The sequence below is a fragment of the Ambystoma mexicanum genome, chromosome 3q, assembly GCF_040938575.1.
Source record: "Ambystoma mexicanum isolate Mex_15411 chromosome 3q, UKY_AmexF1_1, whole genome shotgun sequence".
In the NCBI taxonomy this organism is placed as follows: Eukaryota; Metazoa; Chordata; class Amphibia; order Caudata; family Ambystomatidae; genus Ambystoma; species Ambystoma mexicanum.
This window is the reverse complement of record NC_090926.1, coordinates 813,560,435-813,583,061: the sequence shown is the minus strand read 5'-3', so window position 1 is coordinate 813,583,061 and position 22,627 is coordinate 813,560,435. Positions and strand designations below refer to the sequence as shown.

Sequence of the window (22,627 nt, the reverse complement as noted above, 5' to 3'; positions counted from 1 at the left end):
GCATGTTTAGAATAGGTGTATAGATTAGCTAGTGAGGTCCAGCCGCCTCTCTGACCTGGCCTAACCTTCACCTCGCACGGACCGGCCGAATCACGTGATGTCTAACCTCCCGCCAAGTCATCGGCTAATCACGTGGAGCCGGCCCATAAAGAACTATATGTGCACCTCCCTTCTAACAAATGATATTGTAACTTGCTGGCTGTGTAGAAATCATCACCGATGACGCTGTAACCTTTTAAAAACACATTGTATTGTATTGTTTGCCAGAGCACTGTCAGAGGCAGCAGAGTTCTCTGGATGTTGAACCTCATAAATCTTTGACAACTCGCAATCATTTCTTGTGGTCTCATTCCCTACTGGGATGTGCCCTTTATTCTGAATTTCTTTGGTATTGTGGGGAGTGAGTACTTTCATGTCCTTGATCTTTTCAGATCATTACTTTCGTGAACTTTGGAAACTAAGAAACCTAAGACCTGGCACTAAAGCTGAAGAAAAATGCATTGTGTGCTGGAAGTACCCAGGGCTCTCCCGCGTCGATAACCAAGGCAGGAAGGAGCGTTTCCCGCCATGCTTCTGTCCTTTGCAACTACAACAAAGCAGCACCAGTAAATACAGCACAGCCGGTGAACGGAGAGACTGATACCAGACCAGCCTGTGTTAAGACCAAGGTTGCAAGCGGCAACAATGTATGAAGAAATCTAAAGAGAATAGTGTGTGAAACGTATGGGACTGGCAACGTGAACATAATTGAAAACCAGAGGCGTGACTGAACCTTGGAGGCCAAGAAAGATACCGTAGACAGAGTGGTGCTCATTCGAATGTCTCTGTTAGGTATCCAACTGGTTGGCCACTGTGAAAAGGGAATTTTGAGGTCAAAGTGGTCCTGCAACGGGTTAACCAAAACCCTGTACACATTCGAAAGTCTTCAATAGTGGAATGTGAACAGAAATTGGACTGAGCCTGGTTTAGGGGGATCCGGGATAAACTGAGTCACCCGAGAAAGAATATTCTCTGAAGGAATCGTCTTGGGATGATGGCTCAGGGGCAATGTGCTCGCCATGGAAGCAAGACGACACGGAGCAACATAGGTTTGAACCGCGGATCCGCGCTTCGAGACCACTGGGTATTAAGCGCGTTATAAATAACTTATCATAACATCGTAAAAAGGGGATCCGAGCCCGGAAGAGGGGGATCCACAGCAACAACTGATACAAAAGGCAGTTGAGCCTGGCTGAGGGCTGAATCTAGGGTGAATCACCTGAATCGAGTACTTATAAAAGGAAACGTACATTGCGTTTTGTTTTGGTAAATCAGGAGACTTGGGCACAGAAGGCCTTGATGCTGTTAACAGAACTGTATCCTCGTGCCGAAGAAGCCAGAGTGTGTGCTTTCCACGAGAGAACCGCCTTGTCCCATGCTGAAAATGTGGGGAAGGAAGGCCAATGGCCTGAACATCCCGACATATCATTTGCGAAAACTTCTTTCTTTTTTCATGAACAAGGTAAGGATTGGCAATAGTTTCTTTTAGTATCGGCCGTTTTATTTTGACGAGACTCCATTATTATTATTTGATGGTCGTAGGCTGCTCCCATCTGTAGACTTAGGACTACATAGGTGTTTATAACACTCTTGTTGAAGTTCAATAAATACCCTTGAACCGTGGTCACTTGTGTCTGTCTTACTGTTGATACCATGCCTTCCTTACACATGGAGTTGGTAGTGGTCAAATTACTTTAGGCCAAGGGCGGCAGACATCCTTGCACCAGCATTGTACCAAGCATAACTAGGAAATCTGATCATCATACCTTGATTCAAAATGCTAGATCTTCAAAGGTAACCTCGCAAAATCGGAAAAACGTGCCACAAGGTTCATGCAGTTAAATTGTGTAATTTCAACCCATAGATGATGACAACTCTACTCTAGCATGAAATGGAAGCCATATAATCAGTGCATGTGGATAACCCTATAGAAGAAGTAGACTGAGTGGGGAAAGTGCAAGTGCTTTGGGTTCTTTGGTACAGAATCTGGGTTTGGCTGTTGGATCATTGGTTATGGTATAAGCAGATAGATAATGAGACGTGGGTGGAGCATGAACCAGTGAAGTTGTATTTGGTAAGAAGTCACAAGTAACACAGGCCTTACCAGTTACACAACTGAGTTGGGAATATTTTTTTCACATTTTAACTGACTGATTCCTGGACCTTTAACTGCGGAAAAAATCAGTATTCAATTTGGCAGAGTCCAGACAATTTTCGCAGGCCATCATTTAACCGCTCATTCATCTGGCATTTAAGGAGGAGTAGGGTCACAAAGAATGAATTTGACAGATGCTGGATCCACCCTGACAGATTCCTTGGGGACAGGTGTGTGAGAGAGAAGAACAAGCTACTTACCAACTGTAACTTCTTTCGACTGGATGTTGCCTCCCACATATTCCTTATCTGCAGAATGTGTTGAGCTCTCACCTTGGGAGGCGAGGCTTTGCCCGAGGAAGTATCCAAGACTGCACCGATGATCTGGAGTCTTTGGAAAGGTTTCAAATGGGACTTCTTATTATTGAGGGATTAGCCCAGTCTGAAGGAAGTGGCAGGTGATCCTCAGATGTTCCTGGGCCTGTTCAAGTTAATGAGACCTGATTAACCAATCGTCCAGGTAGGGGTAGACATGAATCCCCCCTCTCCTGAGACTTGCTGCCACCACTGCCATCAGTTTGGTGAAAACCCTTGGCGGAGGTTAGCCCGAATGGCAGAACTTGAAACTGATAATGAGAGTCACCAACCGCAAACCTCAGGTACTCTGTGGCTGAGATGCATTGGCACATGAAAGTAAGCATCCTGAAGGTCCAATGATAGCAACCAGTCTTGAAGTTGGAGAGCCTGAAGGATCTGAGAAAGTGTCACCATCTTGAACTTGTCCTTCCTGAGGAACTTGTTCAAGTTTCTTAAGTCCAAGACAGGTCTCAGTCCTCCGTCCTTCTTGGGAATGAGAAAATAAGGGGAATACCAACCCTTGTTCCTCTCTGCTACAGGTACATGTTCTATTGCACCTTCCTCTAGCAGGGTTAACATCTCCTGCACAAGGAGTGGATCTGGAATTTTGACAGAGCTGGGTCCCGGTGGATGATCCTGAGGAGTCTTCAGAAAAGGAAGGCAGTAACCTTGGGATACTGTTTCCAGTGCCCAATCATCTCAAGTAATGCCCCGCCATTCGCTCAGATGCTGAGAGATTCTGCCTCCCACCGGTGTCTTGTGGGCTAAGGCCTCCGAGTGGTGTGGAGGCGGCTGCAGCAGCGGCTGAGGGTAAAGAGGCCACTGCTGAGGCTGATTTAGCACTGTTACCTCGTCCACCACAAGGCAATTTCCTTTGTCCTTTCTGTACAGCCTGTCTTTTCCTCTACCAAAGGAGGAGTAGTAACGAAAAGAACAACCTTTCCAGGAAGATGAGCCCAAATAAGGTTGCTGAGGTTGCCGAATAGAGGCGCTAAGGGATTTAGCCGCCGCCCTGGAGGTCTGCAGCTTCTCCAAGCTTTTGTCTGCCTTGCTGCTGTCATGACCCTTGCCCCTGGCCCTCACTGGAAAGTCAGCCTTCCAGTTAGGGCCAGGTCAAAGGCCTTAAAACCTCATCCAAGACTCTCTTGGAGTCAGTCCAGTCACCAGGCTCATAACCACCATGTAGACCAACATAAGAATGGGATTTTCTAACTTGGGGGGTTCAGCCAACATGGAGGCACACACATAGCTCAGTTAAAAGGAACTGAGCTATGCAGTCTAGTCTTTTGGGTGTTGCTGGCCTGGGACTACTTTACCTGGACTACTTTACCTGAGACTATTTAAACCACACCCAAACAGCAGAACATGCTCTGCGTTATTCTGCTGTGGGCAGTGTAACGCTCACCGTGTCCAGTTCTTTGATGCCAGTTTACCTGAAACCAAGGACCTGCAGAGAGAGAAAGAACACTACGAAACTTACCTGGAACAGTACCCTGTCTTCAATCCATCGCCGACTTCAGTTCCACTCACCTGAAGGTACGAACTCCATCTTCCGGCACTGCATGCTTCCTGGAATACCATAACCTAAAGAAAGGGGAAAGAAAGACAGCATTAGTAAGCGTTTACTCACTCCTTCCGAATGAAGAAAGCCACACAATTCTTACCTGGGTAGTCATCTCCTGGTCAGTATCATTGCTGGAACATTACGGCGCTCGGCGAGGAAAAGACACAGGTTAGCAATATAAAAGGCGAAACAGCGCTGCGCATCACTCACCGGACAGCATCACGCACACCGCGCTTTCGCCTACCGGCCCATGCCCATCTACAAACTGCATGACAACTCCAAAATACCTTTCCATACCTAAAAGGAAAGAAGCAAGACATTATTCGAACTAAGAGGAACATAAAAACTGCATATAAAGAATGTAAAGCAGCAAACCTACAGAGTCACAGCAGGCCTGGATTCCCACAGGGGGGGCTTGCACCAGTGAAGTAACTTGGTCGCTGCTCGCCCCCCCACATCTACGCGCCCCTGCCACGAGGAGCAGGACGGAGAATCAACCTTCTACAATATTAAGGTGAGGAGAGGGCCCAAGGGGGAGGAAGGAGTTGAGGCCAAGGGAGGTGGGAAAACAAAGATAATCTGGTATTAAATCCAGCTCTCCTATATTGCAGAACCATCTTAAACCAGATGCCTTACCAAGGGACCGGGAGAGGGTTCGAGAGTGCAAATCATCCAACCAGGGCTGGGTGGTGGCCCCGTGGATACCAGGTGAGCGTAACAGCTGGCGAACAACTTCGAGCCGTCGAGAGGTATGTTGAGAAGTTGTTACACGTCCGGTGCAAAGTCCGACTTTCTTAATCACGCAAATCTGCGCAGTACTGTGCTTGCAGCCATGGATCTGCTGATGCTTGTCAGCAGTACCCAGCCCTGCATGGAGACACTCCCCCAATCGCCTCCTTGCCATCCTTAATTATATTCAGAAAGCCTTCCCTTGCTTCGTCTTCTGGAATATGTTCAGCCGCCCCTTTAATACAGTCCCACAGGGTATGGGTAAACCTTGCTAGGGTACAGGTGACATGCGTGGATTTTAGAGCCATACTGCCCGAAGTAAACACGTTGCGGGCCCATGGATCGACTTTCTTATCCTCTCTATCTGGGGGAATAGAGGGATAGGCTGACTGTCGGGAAGCAGTCGCAGCCTGGATCACTAGACTCTCAGGTGTAGGGGGTTTCCAGAGATAATCAGGGTCACTGGAAGATAGTCTATACCTTACAGTAAAGCTCCTATTAATAGCTGAACCAGCCTCAGGAGTCTCCCAGTTAGCTTCTACCTTCCTTTGTATGGCCCTATGGAAGGGTAGAACTGGGTCTTTTTGTGGACCCTGATTCAGGATGTCGGTCATATCCTCCTGCTTGAAGGTTGGTGAGGCCCTGCTCCAACCCATGAATTCAGTCACCTTGTTCATAAGGTTCCTGTACCCTGAAGGCACGTTCTGAAGGGTCAGGTTTTGTAAACTCCAACTCTGGTGACTTATCTAGACCACTGGCAGAGCAGAGGGAGTCGCAGAGGTCTTTCAAGCTCGACTCAGGGTCAATTAGTTCTTCAGGAACTTCTCTAGAACCAAATTTGAATGTCAGACCTCGGTACAGGTTTGTAGATTTTTTCGGTTTCTTCGATGGAGATGCCTTTGACTTAGGCGTCGAAGCAATCGGCGTCAATGAAGACGTCGATAAACTCCACTTTTTTTGTTTCTTCGATGGAACCGGGGATCGACTCGATTCCCAGGTCGAAGCCTTCGACTTTTTGGTGTCGGGTCGAGAGTGCCGCACACCCCCCCCCCCCAACCTACCCCGCTGTACAATTTACCTGATTTACGAAGAGCTTACAGTCTGAGGCACGCTTGGAAGTTTCCTCGAATTATAATGTGAAAACAGAACTGAAGACAATGGGCGCGGCACAAGCTATTTATACTACTGGTGACGTTCACACGTCAGGGCGGCCCTCGAGGGACATTGACACCACGACCTTGTGCACAACGCCCACTACCGAAAACATTTTCCGAAGCAGTGAAGCTGGCGAGATACGACCATCATAGATGAGGAATACGTGGGAGGACACAATCCATTCAAAATATGGTTTTGTGCAACAATACTTACCTGTGATTTTTATATGCTTAGTGTGGAACTAAAGGCCTAATAAATAATGTTATTCGTATATACTTACTGTCTAACTTGAACTATTGGTGTTGCTTTGTGTAGACTCATTGTAGCCCTAGACCACTTTCACACTTTTCCTGAGACAAAGGCTCCCATTACGAGGTTGTGGGTAGGCCGCTGGTACCGGCAACCTCGGCTTACTGTTTATGCCACCCGATATCCCGGTAATAGCGGGATATCACGGGCGACAGCGGAACAGTAAGTTCCCATTCCCATGGAGTCCCAGGAACAGTGAAGCACCAGCATTATTGCTAATGGTGCCGGTGCTTCAGTGATTCTTCTGCCGGTAGGGTGTCTGAACTATCGGCAGGTCAGGACTGCCGGTAGTACACTGTCCCTACCGGCAGACTCAGCGTCTGCCGGTCCGGACAAGGGGCCGGTAACCGTTGTTACCAGCACATTTTTCCAGACCGGCATGCTCTTAATGAGGGCCTAAATCTTGACTGCTCGCCTGCCTTACCTTGATTGTGTTTGGCTAACCTCTAAGTGTCTTCCCCATTTACCATAAATAGGGTACCTCCCAAAATCCTTCAGCCATGGTTGATTTAGCAAATACATCTTAACAAATTAAACTCACAAATCCAGAGAAGGTAGCATCTCAAAGTTAGATAAAAGTTCAGTCAGAGTGGGTTTTTGGTCAGGACTGTGTGCTCAATGCAACTGTACAGAGAACAGGGGGAGACAGAAACATGCAGGTTGACTTAACTTCTGACTCTGTTTCTTTAAGAGACCGCTGTAGGTGTTACGGAATCTGTTGGGGAGAGAATCTTTTAGAAAGGCACACAGGACATTTTTGGCCCCTATAGGTCAGTCACGGTGCAGCGGAATTGGTTCCAGTCAGGTTCCAGTTGAAGACCCAAATGACGAAAGATGTAGAATTCCACAGTGCAGATCCCCACAGGATTGAGGAAGGAGTGTTCCAAGGAGTGTCACCATGGTAAGGATCTGCATCATTCAAACAGCCAATCTCGGACAACCACTGTTCATCACATCTGCCCAAAAGACTTTCAGGCAACAGAGGATGCAGACAGTGAGGGGGGGAGGGGCAGCATGAGATATGAGAGAAGGCATTTCATAACCTCAGTAGGCAGGAAGGAGGCCAATGAACAATATAGCCAAATAAACTAAAAATCTCATGGTACGTGAGCTATATTCATGCTGCAGATGAGCCGTGGAGAGGGATTCGAGGAGAGAGACTCTTCCATAGCTGGAGGAACGATAGTGTTCCATGCAATATTACAATTGTGTTGCCCGAGTCATGGAATGCCCAGTATGATGGGGAAATGTGCTGTCCATATCAAATCATAAAACACTTCTTCTCTATGGTTGGTATTCATCAGGGGAGTCTGTTCGGTTACAGGTCCTAAAGACAATGACCTGCCACCGATTTCTTCCACTGGTTGCACCACTTTCTTATATTTTGGGTGTATTTGATGTAAACAAGCCCAGTGTTCAACTATGAATATTCCAGCCGCAACACTCGCTACAAATGCAGGTTTTACAATGGGGCTTCTGCCTTCTAGGCAGAATGTTACTTTAAAAATTAACAATGCTCTTGTGGATTCTCCTTCTGCTACGTAAGGGTTGGGCTACGAATCGTCCCTTCTTGAAACTTGGGCACATTCAGGGTCAGATATCATCCATTCACGATCGTTAGGGAGGCACTGGAGGACAATTGCACAACAAAATGGGAAACCGCATCACAATACCTACATAAACCATAGCTCCACCCTCTATTTCGCTCTTCTGGTTCCACATACCTGCATCGGCTCTGGCATGTCATTTCTTTTGTTTTCAGCCAAATTTGTCAGGAGCGAATTGTCCCAGGGGAGATCTGATCCAGGGGCCTCAAGTAATCCAACACTAGCCACAAGGTAGCATTCTCCACCTTCAAGGACACTACTTCTGCAGCTAAAGCTTAAACAGCAAAAAATGCATACTATATTTGTTCAAAAGTGTAAAAAGCATTCTTTTTATTCTGCATTGCAAGTGTGTCAAATATGGATGAACTAATAGCAGGCACAACAATTGCACCGCTCACCTGTTTGTGAAGGCTCTTGGTGCTGCCATACGCCCCCAGACCATGCACTCTCTCACACCCCATTCCACATTCCAGATCACGTAAGTTTCCCTGTCCCACAAGACACGCGTCTCCTTATATGCCTTGTTGGGTCATTCTTCCTACACCCGCTGGTGTCTAGGTTAGGAAGATCATTACTGCAGGGTATTCAGCATGCAGGGTACCATCGCGCAAATCCACTGGGTGCCGCCATGTTTATCCACCCACGCATGCATTGGGGCTCGGATACTTGGTTCTGCGAATTTACTGTGTAGAGAGCATCCAAGGTTGCCACGGCAAGCACATGGCAAGCCCTAGGCTGCATCCCCATGGCCAAAGTACTAATTAAAGATGCAAAACTAAATGAAGCAGATTCTAACACGCTCCAAGTCAGTAGTTCTTTGATACTCCTGGCCACGTTTCTTGGCCACTTCCTCGCCCCTTCAATCACCTGTTTCCGTCCCCTTCCCGGCATCCCTTATGTTCTCCCTCTTGTGTCCTATTGGGCCTGCCAGTTTGTTTCCTTCTAGCTTCTACTCTTGCCTAACTGTGGGTGTACTGCCTGTTCATCTGTTCCTTCATCCTGTGATTTACCTATAGCCTCTACGGGATATCCTTGCACCTCATTTCCATACTGCCACCTGTATCTCTAGCCACTTAAGTCCGTGATCCGGCTGTGTCAATCTTATGAAGGAATCTCTGCTCAAAGCTTCCCCTGCCAGTGCTTGCACCGTTGTCACACCATGCTAATCAGAGGGTGGCACCTTCGTGGTGAGAGGAGTCGGGAGCCATTAAAACCAGGTGCCCATTTTGTGGGACCATTGGGCTGATTCTCCATTTGATAAACATCAATGCCGGTGTCCAGTAAGCACAATCCCCAACAGACCAGAAGAGGGATACAGCTATGCAGCGCAGCCATGACAGTTTATAGCAGGCGCAAGAGAGGAAGTGTCAACAGGATCAGAGTATCAGCACACAAGGAAACAGGCATAGGATGTGTGAACCCAGTGAAACGCCTGAAGAGGGAGAAAAAACCCTGGTAGAGGAAAAAGAAATATGACGAGATGGCTTCAGCAATGACTGATGGATGGTAGAGTAGATGGGCTTAAATAGACTGGACAACCACTGAGCCTGCAGACAGAAGGCCGGGACATGAAGACAGGTAGTAGACAGGTGTGGAAAGAAAGGGACACACCGGGAATCATAACAGAAAGTTGCACAAACTTTGTAGGATTGCCAGGAGGTACAGAAACAGGGGAACAGAGCATCACAGCAACAGAACAGTTGTGACACAACAGCATCGACTCAACAGCTTAAGCATGATGGTCAATCTGCAAGCCAAACGTTAGCAGCTGCCACTTAGAGAGGCTACACATTCCCCACCGGCCCCATCGCCGCCCCCATCGCCAGCAAATCCCGAGGGATTGGTACACTGATGCGACACTGAAGCACTGACCGTGTGCAACCAGTGTTGACACTACTCCCCTAACAATCGCAAGGCAGCTACAAACAAAATGTGCCTTATAGTAACACTGCAATGCTCATAAAAGTACATTAATAAAGTTTTGGTCTTAGAAATACAGTGCAAGATACAGATACAATAACAAACGAGCCATGAAAGATGAAAAAACAAATTGAAAAAACTTGAGAACACAGGCTGAAAGAGGACAACTGAGAAATAAATAAGGACAAGTATTAAAGATGGGAATACAATTCAACATCTGGGTAAAACTTATTTTAGGGGATTGTTCAAAATATGGATGTTTAGTTATATTCATTGTTTTAGAACATGTGCAATGCTGCGAAAGCCTCTTTAGAGAAAGTTTGTGGAGTTATCTTGCTCTTTAAATATGAAAGGATAACAGCTACATTGTTTTGGAGAATTGGGGAACATGTTGATAAACAAAATGGTTTCTGTTTGCTCCTTTTTAGTACCTTGTTGATAGTTGTCCACCAATGTGCCTGTCCATATCCAGCTCTGGGGTGGATTCAATAATAGCTTGAACTTCTGATTTATCATCATTGCCGCCCAAATCTTAAGGAAGAAAATCAAAAATTATAAACAAACCAACACATTTGTTTAGCTGCCTTTAAATATTGCTAGCAATTTTAACAATATTGTAAGGAGCATTTTACAAACCTGCTATAACAGAACCAAAACCTACAGTTTTTGAAAATAATCACTTTGTTTGGAGACCTTAGAATCAATACCCTACGTAGGTGTCCTGGTCACCAGGATGAAATGCATGGCCATAGATCTCGAGAAAGCTTAACAAAAGGGTATTCTAAGAAAATGCATCACTTCCAGGGCTTTCAACTTTTATTTTTCTATTTTAGGCATAATGTCTTGTTAACGTGACCTTTGGCAGGTCGGAGGTCCAAAATATGGGCAAGGTCTATGTCAGAACCGATACATCATATGAAGTAGGTGGAGACTGATCACATAAGGGTGCTTAGTGTAGGTTAACACCACCATCTAGCCTGAGAGAGAAAGAAAACGACATGGGTACTGTTGTATCTGCTGCCACAGTGTTACCTGGGACCAAGAAGGACACAAAGACAATATTCTGACTTCAACACCTTCATCAAAGGGATTTAGTTACAAGATTGGGTTTCCAAATTATAAACCAGAACTTCCCATAATAAAGTATCCAGATGCTTCACCCTGGTTTTTATGAGGGCGTTTGCTCCCTCCCCCATCACCACCGGAAGACACCTGCGGCAACCTTCTAGTTTACCTGGTTCTCAGGCTTCCTGCGCTCTTAAATGTTTTTTCTAGTCCTCAAAGTTCAAACAGCGTTTGCCAGGCCGGAGTGATGCCGTCTTGCCACCATAATTGTCAGTGAAGCAGCTGGCAGGAAGTCCACCATACTATGTCCCTCCCACTACTTCCCACCACTAAGAGAGCATCTTCACCTTTTCCTCAGTCCCATCTTCACCATTGGATGTTACCCCATTATTCACCTCTTTTGCTATCACAAACTTACATGTGATGCCTTCACCAATTGCCGTGATCACCTCAAGTCGCCTTCTACCTTGGCGTCATATCCTCCAGTCTATCGCCTTTGCTTGATCTTACCACTTTCACATCTTATGTAATACCTTCAGCGTGTGGCATTTCTTCCTCTCCATCAATTGCCACCTGATGAGGCAACCTTTTAGGACTCCCTTGTGGCCGCCAAAGTCATGACAACTCATGTGGGGCCTTGACACCTCTCCCTGAATTCCACCTTCTCCAGTGGATGTTGCTGCATGTTCCTGCACCCTTAGATGTATCACTTCCTCTTTCAAGCACGTGTCTCTCTCCTGCACTGCTGCCATATCTCCAACCTTCTCAGTCTCTCCAACATCTACTTCTTCCATTTCTCTCCAGTCCAAGCCACTGCCGATTGGAGCCTCCTGCTACTCCAACCCACACTGACAGATTGGGGCCTGTTCCTTATAGTGCACACCCACCTCTCGATGGTTTGGACTCTGCAAGTGGGTCTGCACTTGTGTCTTGTGATAGGGGAAAGGTTTGGATTGGCTGCACATGGCATCACTTTGGGATTAGGGGGCCAGACCAAGCCTTCACCTGGCCTGTCCACCACCTACAATTGCCCTCTCCCCCTCTCCTGGGCTGTCCTGTGCAAGACTCACGGCTGGAGTTCCCTCAGTGTTTGAGTTGTGTCAAGGAAGCTCTTGGAAAAGTGCCTGAATTCTATGGATGTCGAGAGGTTTCAATCACAGTGAAATTATGACATTGAAGCTCGCTTGTATTGTTACTTTCGTTTGACAGGCTGTTTAATCCGTGTAAGAGGCATGGTATCACAAGTGAAGAGAGACACAAGTGATATTGTGTTCAAGGGTGTTTATTGAGCAAAAGGGTTGGATACAATCTGGCCCTATCTCTAAAGATAGGAGCACGCTCTACCATCAAATAATACAATAAAACGTCCTAGTTGTGTCAGTCAAAACAAAATAGCCTATTGCCTGCCCTTATACGATTACCATAAATTGATGCATGGGAAAAGGTGTATGTAAAGGAAAAACAGTGTTTTAACAAAGGATCAAGATGACCGAGTCAGCTCTCCTCCCCACGTTGGACAGCACGGAGTAAGGCAGCCCCTGGAGACAGGATGACGCACTGTCTAAGTTTTCAATACAAAGACAGTTCAAAACCTGGATCGAGGCCCTTCTGGCCTTCCACATTAAAGTCTCTTGTTCCAGCTTTCAAAACACAGTTCAACAAAAAGTTTACGTAGGTCTCCCTCAGTGAAGCTCAGACCTTTCAAACAACACTTGCAGGGGTTCCATTCCCCAAGTTTAATCCACATCCTTAAGGGGTTCCCCTTCACCTAACTTCTCACTGTTCCAGTCTCCCTCAGTCGGGCTCGAACCTTTTCCTTATGTCGAAGTCTTCTGAATGTGCGTGGCTTTTGCTATAGACTTCGGCTGGACCACTTTGACTTTTCTTTCAACTCGCACTCTTGTGTTATTTGAGACAAGTTTGAGAGAGGCAGGGAGGTTGTTCCAGAGAGAAGCCCCAGCCGAGGAGCTAGATCTGCTCCTAACTCTCTGCTTGGATTATCGTCTCACCCTCTGAGTTGGAGGTGGATGAGCGGAGAGCTCAAAAAGGAAGATTAAGTTGGAGGTAGAGCGCTCCCAGGCCCCAGAAAGCCTGTGCACAATACAGAGGGTCTTTAACTTGATCCTTGCAGCCACGGGGAGCCAGTGAAGAAATTTCAGAGCCGGCAAGATCTGATCCCTGGGGTTGAGGCCAAGGACAAGTCTTGCAGTCCTGTTCTGGATAAGTTGTAGGGGTCAAAGAGTAGAGTGGATGAATAGAGTAGAGGGTAGTTGCTTTCGCCAGACCACTCCGCTACTCCGTATCGCTGGTTTCACAGCTATCGATAATTCACAGTTCACCACAAGTTTGCCTTCCTTCGCATCTCATACACACATGTGCAGCCTTCAATTCTGTGATATTTGCAACTTCAATCTTTGCTTAAAACACCAATCTTTCATGTCGCTCGCCAACACACCAGCTCTGTGCATTCCTTTCTTGTCCTCTCCCGGCTCTCCGTCAGTCAGGCTCGGACCCCTCTTAATTTGCAAGATCACTTTTCCTTTTCTCACTCCCACTGCACTAGCTCCCAAAAATTGCATTCCTGTGTTTTTGGAGCTACAGGAGTTCAAGGGGATATTTGTTGATGTCAGGGTCCTACCACCTGCCCCTCAAAGGCCTGGGCTTCCCTGTTTTGCCCAGGGGTGGAGCTCTGGTATGGGCACTGCCAGGAAACGCCCAGATGCCCCTGGTTTTGGCTCCCTGGTGCTGGCACTCCCTCGCCACACTACAGCCTCCCCTGTACTCACAGGGCCAGCAATTAGGCAGTCTTTGGTCCCCCAGGCCTTCCCATGGTCTCTCCAGCTCGAATTTAAATCCTGGCGTCTGTGCTCCATTCGACATCCCCAGCTCGCTCAGAGTGTGCCTGTGTGCTGTATTTTATACTGTCTGGGAGGCTCATCAGGTCACAGGTGGAAATGACTGAAAAGGGAGGCCTGACCTCGCCTGGCGTCGTTAATGGGACAGAATGGCGACCGCTCATACGAATCCCTGGTACATATGTTCCTGTAGGTAATCCTCATTGCTCTTGACCTCTTCTTTCTCGTTCCAGTGGTTTCTGGAAAATGCACTGGGGAGGAATTATGGGAGTCAGTGTTTTCTAGCGATGGTGGAAAAAAATGGGTAACTTGCTGTCAGAAAAAGGGGGACAATCACCTTGTTGGAAATGACAGGGTAATATGTGTAATGCCCTTTTCCTTGTTCTTGTATACCTCCCTCTCGTCTTGGTACAGGATGGAATTGGGGAGGGGTTAACGGGACTGGACTTACAACAACCTATCAAGGTGGAGGAAGTGTTGGGTAGGGGTGTGTCATAAAGAGGAGGATACGCGTCTCTCCCGAGGGCATTCCTCCAGCAATCCCAAAGGACCCCCTGCCCAGGTAATCCTCCCGCACTGGTCCACCGACAGAGTCTGCTTCCAAAGGCGATGGCTGTGACCTGGCCAGCTCAACAAAGAATACCTGGGGTCTATAAGTGAGAACGCCCTCAGGTTTCTCACATCCGGGCCAGCAAACCATGGACTTGCGACATTGAATCATGCTTAAGGCTCCAGAGCTCAAACATGCAGTCTGAAACTTTCAAGCTCCCCAAAACCAGAGGTCGAAGTGGGCAGGAGCGGTGCTCCTATACCTTTTATTTTTAATTTTCACTGTTCCTATACTTTTATTTTAAAAAGAAACCGTTCTGGAATGGTTTCGTTTTAAAAAAGAAGTGTAGGAAGAAGTTGAAGCTTGCACTTCAGTGCAGTGTACTGAACATTCCCTTAAATAGCAGGTGTGTTTGTTTGGAGGTTTGGATTGTGTGTGGGAGCGGGTGCAGTGATGGGGTTTGTGGAGAGCAGGGGCAGGCCAGCAGGGAACACCATTCCACTACTTCTTTTTGTACACTTCGACCACTGCCCAAAACGTTTTGCTAGGAATGGATTCCACTTATGAGGGTAAATTGTAATATTAGAACACAAATGGGTGGGTTAGTCTTGGGTGAACGAAATGGGCTTTTCTTCAAATGGAAGCATTATTCACTTGCTGCAGCTTTGCTTCTGCCTAGAAATAACTTTAGGTTCTTAAAGCCGGGAAGCTTCTGGCTATGGTAGCTGCCCTGCGCTGCACTAACACGAGTCTGGGGAGGGTGAAGGCAGCTCAGACCGTTCAAAGCTGACCAATTAGATGGGAGGAAGGGTCAAGGTTGGCCAGGCAGTCCCACATTAAGCTAGTGTGACTGTCCCCTGCCATGTGACAGGCCACAATGGGAGAGCGACCAGGGATCCTCCCTAAAATGCCCCCAGGTCCAAAATCCATGTGCTTGTGGTAGCATGGCCCAAGTCACCCACTGTCTCCTAGAACTACACAGGGAACTGTCACACTACACAGCAAAGGTTAGCGATTGAGCTTTCAAAACTAGTTCCAGTCTTCACATATCAGTGGTCAGGGCAGCATGCACGGCACCAAGCTCCACTTCTACACCTTTTCTTGTTGTTGACTCCAATAGCCACATTCCGCAACCAGGTTTGTCCTATTCTCCTCTGTTGCATACTATGTCGTCTTTTAATCTTGTACTTCTACCTTCTGCTCTTACTCACACTGAAGGTGGAACTTTAGACATTATTTTAGCTTTTCCTGAGATCTTAAAAATTGGATTCTACAACTATTTGTTCGCTCTGCTAATACTCAATTCCTTCCTCCTCCTGCTTTTTCATGTGTGTTCTGTATTGTTTTCTCCAAAAGAGTCCATGTGGCTGTTTAGCTCTTCCTCTTTTTGGTTTGGTGTACAGACCCAGGGGATACCCTTATGGCACCCCGTCGGGTCGCCGACGACCCAACGCCATTGCTGGGCCAAAGTTCTTCATTGACTCTTTGCAGCAACCAACTATCGTCGTAGAGGTACAGCGCACGCCTCATCTTGCAGGATGCTTTCGACCGATCCTCAGCAAGCACCGCCAGAACCGAAGCTGCTGCCTCAACGACAGTCGAATAACTCTACGAAACCAGATACACTGGGGTCGTAGAACCTTTAGAAGGAATCGAGACTATATTAAGCATATCCGGACTGGGCTGGTCAATACGCTTCATTTACAGGTTGCCCAAGTGGGGGGATCCTCACACAGAGCAGTCTCATGGTAGTGGGATAGACTGTTCTGCCATTGCTCAATTCAACTTTCTTTCTGTGCTGCATCAGTAATTCATCTTACAATCTGATTCGTATGTCATTTGAGCTGTTAGCAGTTGATGCATTTCAAAGGAATTGATAGTTAAGAGTGGTAGTGGTACCCTGTATATATATGCCATTATTGTATCGCCCAAGTACAAAGTGTGTTATTGTGATGGTGTATATAACTTGAACCTTATTTATATAAAGAACTGTGTTTTCACTAACATAGTGTGTAGACATTCCTTTGTGGTACTTGGGGACTACACTATACTTAAATAACCAGCCCGCATCGCCTCCTGAGAGCCAAGCCTTGATTGCTCGACCATGTTTTACCAATTAGAGAATATTGGCTGGGGTGCTCTGTGCTTCAACTCTGCAATACAGAAAGTAGGAGTACAGATATCTCCCTCCAGTCTTTACAATGGTCGTACAAACATTTTGGTGCTAGGGAGTGTGTGGGGATGTAGCAGCAGGTGGATTTCTGACATATGGACTACACAGCCATTCTACTAACCAGACCCCAGTTGTGTCCTTGTGCCACCCAGGACAGGTCCCAGCAAATGTTTTGTGAAAGAGCCATCTGGCACCGTAGCGGCAGCTGGTTTCCTGACCTATGGATTGCTCAACACTCTAGATAGGGGGGAATCTTAATAGGTTTCTTCAACTATTCTATCCCTACCACTCACCAGTGGGCTACAGGATAAGGCAGGGGGGCTGAGAATATATTTTTATATCCTTGTAGAACTTTGTTGACTAAGGAGGTTTACTGTGTTATTTGTCCTTGGAGCTATGCAGAGAGCCACGTTTCTTTCAGAGCTCTCTGGACCCTGTGACCTTCTGTATCACTGTTGTGATGCTCTCGGGACGAAAGTAACACTATTTAAGCAGTCCAGACCTGCTGCTTGCAAGGATAAAAAGGGAAAACTAGAAATTTTCATTCTACTTTAAAAAGTTTACTGACTACTCCTTCAGTTAATGCATCATGAACTTCTATCAGTCCCAATGGTATTGCTTCATGCTTTAAAATAATATCTGATGATCATCCTACTGTTTCAAACTCTGTTATGAATTCAATCAATGCGCCCCTCCCCTCTCCGAGATGCTCTTTTTCTAGTATCCCTAATCATGCTAGTACACAAATAATCGTTTGGGCTAATCCTACAGCATCCCACTCTGATACTCTTCACGCAAATCTAGTTATTTCAATTTATCAGTTCCTGACTTCCTATTTGGTTTTGCTTTTTAACTCTTCATTCCAATCTGCAAGATTACTTCATGCATTAAAAGCAATCATTGACAGCCACCAGGGGGTGTACGGATGAGACACGCAAGTTAGAGCTTCTCCGTGGCCCTGACCACTAAACCTGCGAATGTGCCCCCATTTGCCTACACCACAAGGCTCCCTGGACTGTAGACACCCCAGAGCACATGCTGGGGAAAAACCCGATTGAAAACAGACTCTCCGTCCCAGAGAAACGTTGCCAAGACTGGTGGCTCCCACCCGCAGGCGAATAGTACGTGCCCTGTGGCCACCTTTCCGGAGCATAGCGGGCGACCGGTAGCGACGCAGAGAACCCAGAACTAGGACCAGTGACCTGCTGCCACAACGAGTAGCACCCCATGGACGGTCCGACCAGGCTGGTTGCTGTGCAAAGGCTCAACAGGAATGTCTCCCTAGGCCACAACGAGACAGAGTCACAGCGGCCTGCCTGACTGCAACGACTCAAGGCCGCGCGTGTGCCCCGACCGCAGCTCCCTGCGTAAAGGTTACGAACATCAGTTTCCACCCTCAGATATCCACACGGTCTGCCATATGGGACACATTGACTCCTAGCCAGCCTCACAACGGGAGTAGTAGTGTAAAAGTGCTTAAAACAACTGCAGCAGTCAAGAGTGTGTGCTCTGGGCCACCTTGTCCTGCCTCCTCTCTCCCCCTCCCGTCGCACTGTCCCGGGTCTCGACACCACGTGACCCGCAAGGATACAGATGTCTGCTTCCTAACAGCAGCACACAAACTTAATGTTGAACCTGTACTCTTTCAGATTGCTGTGAGCCGACGGAGCACCCAGGGAGGGAGTAGCACCCTCCCCCATTTGCCGAGACATGCTCGGAACTCCATGTGGGATTGCTCCCGTAATGCGAGGACAGGCCCAATGACTGTCGCTAGCACGGGGGTGGACAGAGGCTGGATGTGGATATACAGCCTTTGACTGGGGTAGCCCGTGCACTGTGGTCATGCCCTAGCAGAGCGACAGAACCCAACAACGCCACGCAGTGGCCTACCTGGTGACCTGGTCTTAACCCCAATAAGTAACCACCTCTAGGAGGCAGCCAATCCTCCTACTACTGATGCGACCAAGCATCTGATTCAGGACACGTCTTCGGCCTTCCTGACGAATTGAAGGGTGCAAGAATGACGAGCAACTGTGACACCCAGTCTGATACTCTGGCGGTGCCAATATATGCACCAGAGCAGCCCTTGTTGCACTAGCGCCGGACTACGAATACCACCCAGACACACAAACACGCCCACAACTCCACATCCTGTGGTCGTAGAACCCACGGCACATCCCAACCAACTTTGCTCACAATCCAAATTTGAGATGGAAAACGAGGACCCAACGGAGACGCTGGTCAACACCCCGGAGTGATCCGGAAGGAGCGCTGAAGGTGTGGGCCCCCGAATCGGGGCGTGTACCTGCCTGCTCCTCTTACACGTAGTTGGGACACCTGGGTCGACCAGACTCACATGCAAACACCAAACTGACAGCACTGTGACCCAGAGCCTGAGACCCTACACACAGACCGGCCACAAGTCACTCCCTACACACGGTGCTCCCAGAATCAAGAACCCTCTGCCATAACAACTCCGAGACACCCAAGGTGCCCTTTTGGCTACCAATACTGCAATACCACAAAAGACATCGGCAACTACACCACAACAAGCCAAGTGGGGAAGGGCACACCAGCGCATGGAGTGTAGGAACAGAGTAGCCAGATTTGCATTCCCTGGTGGACACAACAGCGAACCCTCTAACGCTTTGGTGGCAATGGCAGCAAAAATGCCGAATTTGCTGGCCACCAAGGGAGATGTTGCCGCACTCATGGGCGAAATAAGGGGCATGCGTACTGATATTGGAAACAAAGTGGACATCACCACTAGTAGGAGCGATAAAATGGAGGACAGACTCACAGAGGTGGAACACAACCAGTCATCCCTTGACATTATTGAAGCACAAATGGAGCGAAATAGAATGCTGAGAGGCGGACCCGATATTGAAAATGGACGATTTTGAGAACCGAGAGAGGAGGAACAACCTCCGCTTCTTGGGATGCCAGAAAGAGAGGGAGAGAATGAGGCCGAATTGAAGAACACTATCCACCAGATCCTAAAGAAACTCTTCCAAGATGAATCCACTGATGCCACAAAAATAGAAAGGCTTCACAGGGTCGGTGGACCGACTGGAGGCCTGAGATCTGTCCTAGTTCGCTTTCATAACTACCCCTAGAGGCACAAAATCCTCGAGAGAGCTAAAACGAAGGGTGCAATAATGCTGGACACGGCACGAATTACCATATTCCAAGATATTTCATCCCTAACTCTTGCAAAGAGACTATTATGCTTGCCGCTGACCAAATGGCTCAAAGAAAAAGGAACACAATACAGATGGGATTATCCATTCTCCATCACGTTTAAACTTGACGGACAAAGGCATAAACTCCTCACAGACTTAGAAATCAACAATGCCATAAGGGAACTCATAGGAAGGGAAGAGAGCGCCTCGGACAACCAGTCCCAACCAGAAAAGAACGCTTGATGGCAGACTAAGATCGAGGAGAAGAAGAATACCCAAAGCCAGAAAATTCCTCAAACTTAATACACCCTCTCCCAACGCACTGTGAGGCTAGGTCAGCCTCTTGATGTGCGGACTACGTGTGAGGATAATAACGCAGACCGACCAGTCAGAAGAAGATACCTAATGTTGTTACATAAGTTGATCAAAGTGTTTGAAGTTCATAATGCTGTGGTTCATTTGTAAATGACCAGTTAGGGCACGGGGGGCACCCGATAATGTGATTTTATGGGAAGGGGTCAGGTTTGAAGACCTTGCTGGTGGCTCAGTCTCGTCTAGTGATCAGAACTGGGAGAGACCGGGGCCCCTCAAGGGATCAGGGGTTTGGGAGGGAGGGTAGAACGGGAGCAAGTATGGGTATATGGGTATTTAAGGGAGGAGCAACAACAATCTCCCTGCAGACCGACATGGTTCGAGCAAACAAGGCATGTATGATACATCCGATGAGCATAGCTGGTACGCACGCACATGCGACTTTCATACACACTACATATGGCGGCAATAACAGGAACCCACAAAAAGAACTCACTTTGCATATGCACGCTGAATATTAAGGGCTTAAATTCGCCCATTACGAGATATTTAGTTGCCAGAAAGTTCAGCAAGTCTGATATTGACATCCTATTTCTCCAAGAGACTCAATATCAAAGAGGCAGCGAGGGAAAGATTCCCTACGGGCTTATAGGTGGAACATACTGGAGATCCGGTATTCTTAAAAAGGCAGGAGTGGGAATCCTAATACGTAAGGGGCTACACATCACGGTTACGAAAACCTGAGCAGATGCAGAGGGAAGAGCGCTACTGGTCACGGGATGCATAAAAAACACAAATATTAACCTTGCAACCATTTACACACCCAACCAGGACCAGAAATGTTTCCTAAACAGAACCACAAAAAAGATTATTGGCTTGACACACTGTCACCTTGTCCTTGGGGAGGACTTTGACACCTGGATGAACATGACCCTAGATAGACAAAACCGGGATGATGTGCAGAGGCCACTTCAAACACAAGTAGTAGCGGAGATCAATACAACCCTAGAGTTATATGGCCTCAGTGATAGCTGGAGGTATCTTCACCCACAAAACAGAAGCTTTACTTTCTACTTGCACCAGATATGTGCAAAGCTGAAGTAATTGCCGGATGGTAGCTGCATCCTAGCATTGGGTGTGGGGCTGAAGATATCAGTTGTATGTGTGCTGTCTGAAGGGTGGACACCCAGACTGGGCTCTGGCTGCGTTAGGCCTGAAGGACGCTGTGAGCAATTAGCCGGAATGTGCTCGGCTGGCTGTGTTTTATACGGTGATGAGGTGTTCATGGGGTCTAGTTGTATGTGGACAGCTACGCCGAATTAATCAGGGGTATTCCTCCACTCTGTCCATTCCTCCACTCTGTCCATTCCATGCCATCCACTCTATCCATCCCATCCCATCCATTCCACTCATTTCATCCACTCCATCAACTCTGTTCATTTCATCCACTCGATCCACTCCAATTCCGCCCACTCCATCCACCCCATCTGGCCCGTCCACCCCACCCACTCCATCGACTATCAATTTCCTCCATTCCCTACGCTCTATTGGTTCTATGCAATCTGTCCATTTCATCTGCTCCATCCGCTTCATCCACTCAATCCGCTCCATCTGTTCCACGTATCCGCTCAATCCTCTCCATCTGCTCCGCCCGCTTCATCCGCTCAATCTTCTCCATCACTCCATCCATTTCATTTATTCCAACCTTTCCAACTGTTCAATGCAGCCATACACACCATCCATTCTATTTCATCTATTCCATCCACTCCGCCCAGTTCAACCACTCCGTCCATTTCATATACTCCATCCTCTTCATTTATTCCATCTGTTCCATTCATTTTACTACCCCATCCCTTCCATCCATTCCATTCCACTCATTCCATCTGCTCTGCTCACTCCATCCTCTCAATTTTCTGTACATACCGTCCAAGCATTTTGCATGCATCCACGCCATACATTCGATCCATTTGCCCTGTATCGATCCATCCACTCCATCCAGGTCATCTATCTCTTCTATCCGTCTGTCTTTATCTATTGGATCCATCCATCCATTCTATCCAGCATCCATTCCATTGATCCCGTCCATCCATCCATTGACTTTATCCACCCATCAATGCCATCCAACAGTCCTATTGATTTCGTCTATTCTCTCCAGTTCATGCATTCACTTTATCCGAATCCATTGACTTGCCCTACATGCATCCATCCACTCCATCCATGTCATCTATCTCTTCTATCGGTCCATCTTTTTATCTATTGCGTTCATCCATTCCATTCAATATCCATTCCATCTATCCTCTCCATTGATCGGTCAATTCCATCCACCCATTAAACTACGTCCATCAGTTCTATATTATTTCTTCTATTCTCTCTAGTTCGTCCATTCTATCCACTCTATGTACATACATTCCTTTCATTCCGTTTGCATCCGTGCTATATATTCAGTCCCTTTATTTCACATGTGTCTATCTGTTCCATTGATTCCATCGTCTCCATCTTTTCTTTCCATTTACTTTGTCCATTACTTCATACATGCATGCACAACATTCACTCCACTCCGCTCCATCCATTCCTTTCGTAGATCCATTCCCGTTAACAATTCTATCAATCCTTCTTAACCTGTGGGTAGGATCGGAGGTCGTTGAAAACATGGTAGAGAGTCTCATTGTGTGTTTGGTCAGTGGGAGTTCAGACATAACTTTGGGTTGTTGTTGGT

The 22,627-nt window shown here is 47.3% G+C and overlaps 1 protein-coding gene across 1 annotated transcript in view; it reads right to left on the bottom strand.

Annotated features, from left to right (window-relative positions):
• Positions 1-22,627, bottom strand: part of SPAG9 (sperm associated antigen 9) — a 2,727,931-nt gene that overhangs the window by 2,211,789 nt on the left and 493,515 nt on the right. The window contains exon 7 of the mRNA XM_069654919.1: positions 10,206-10,305. Coding sequence (XP_069511020.1) covers positions 10,206-10,305 — 100 coding nt within the window. The remainder of the gene's footprint in view (positions 1-10,205; positions 10,306-22,627) is intronic.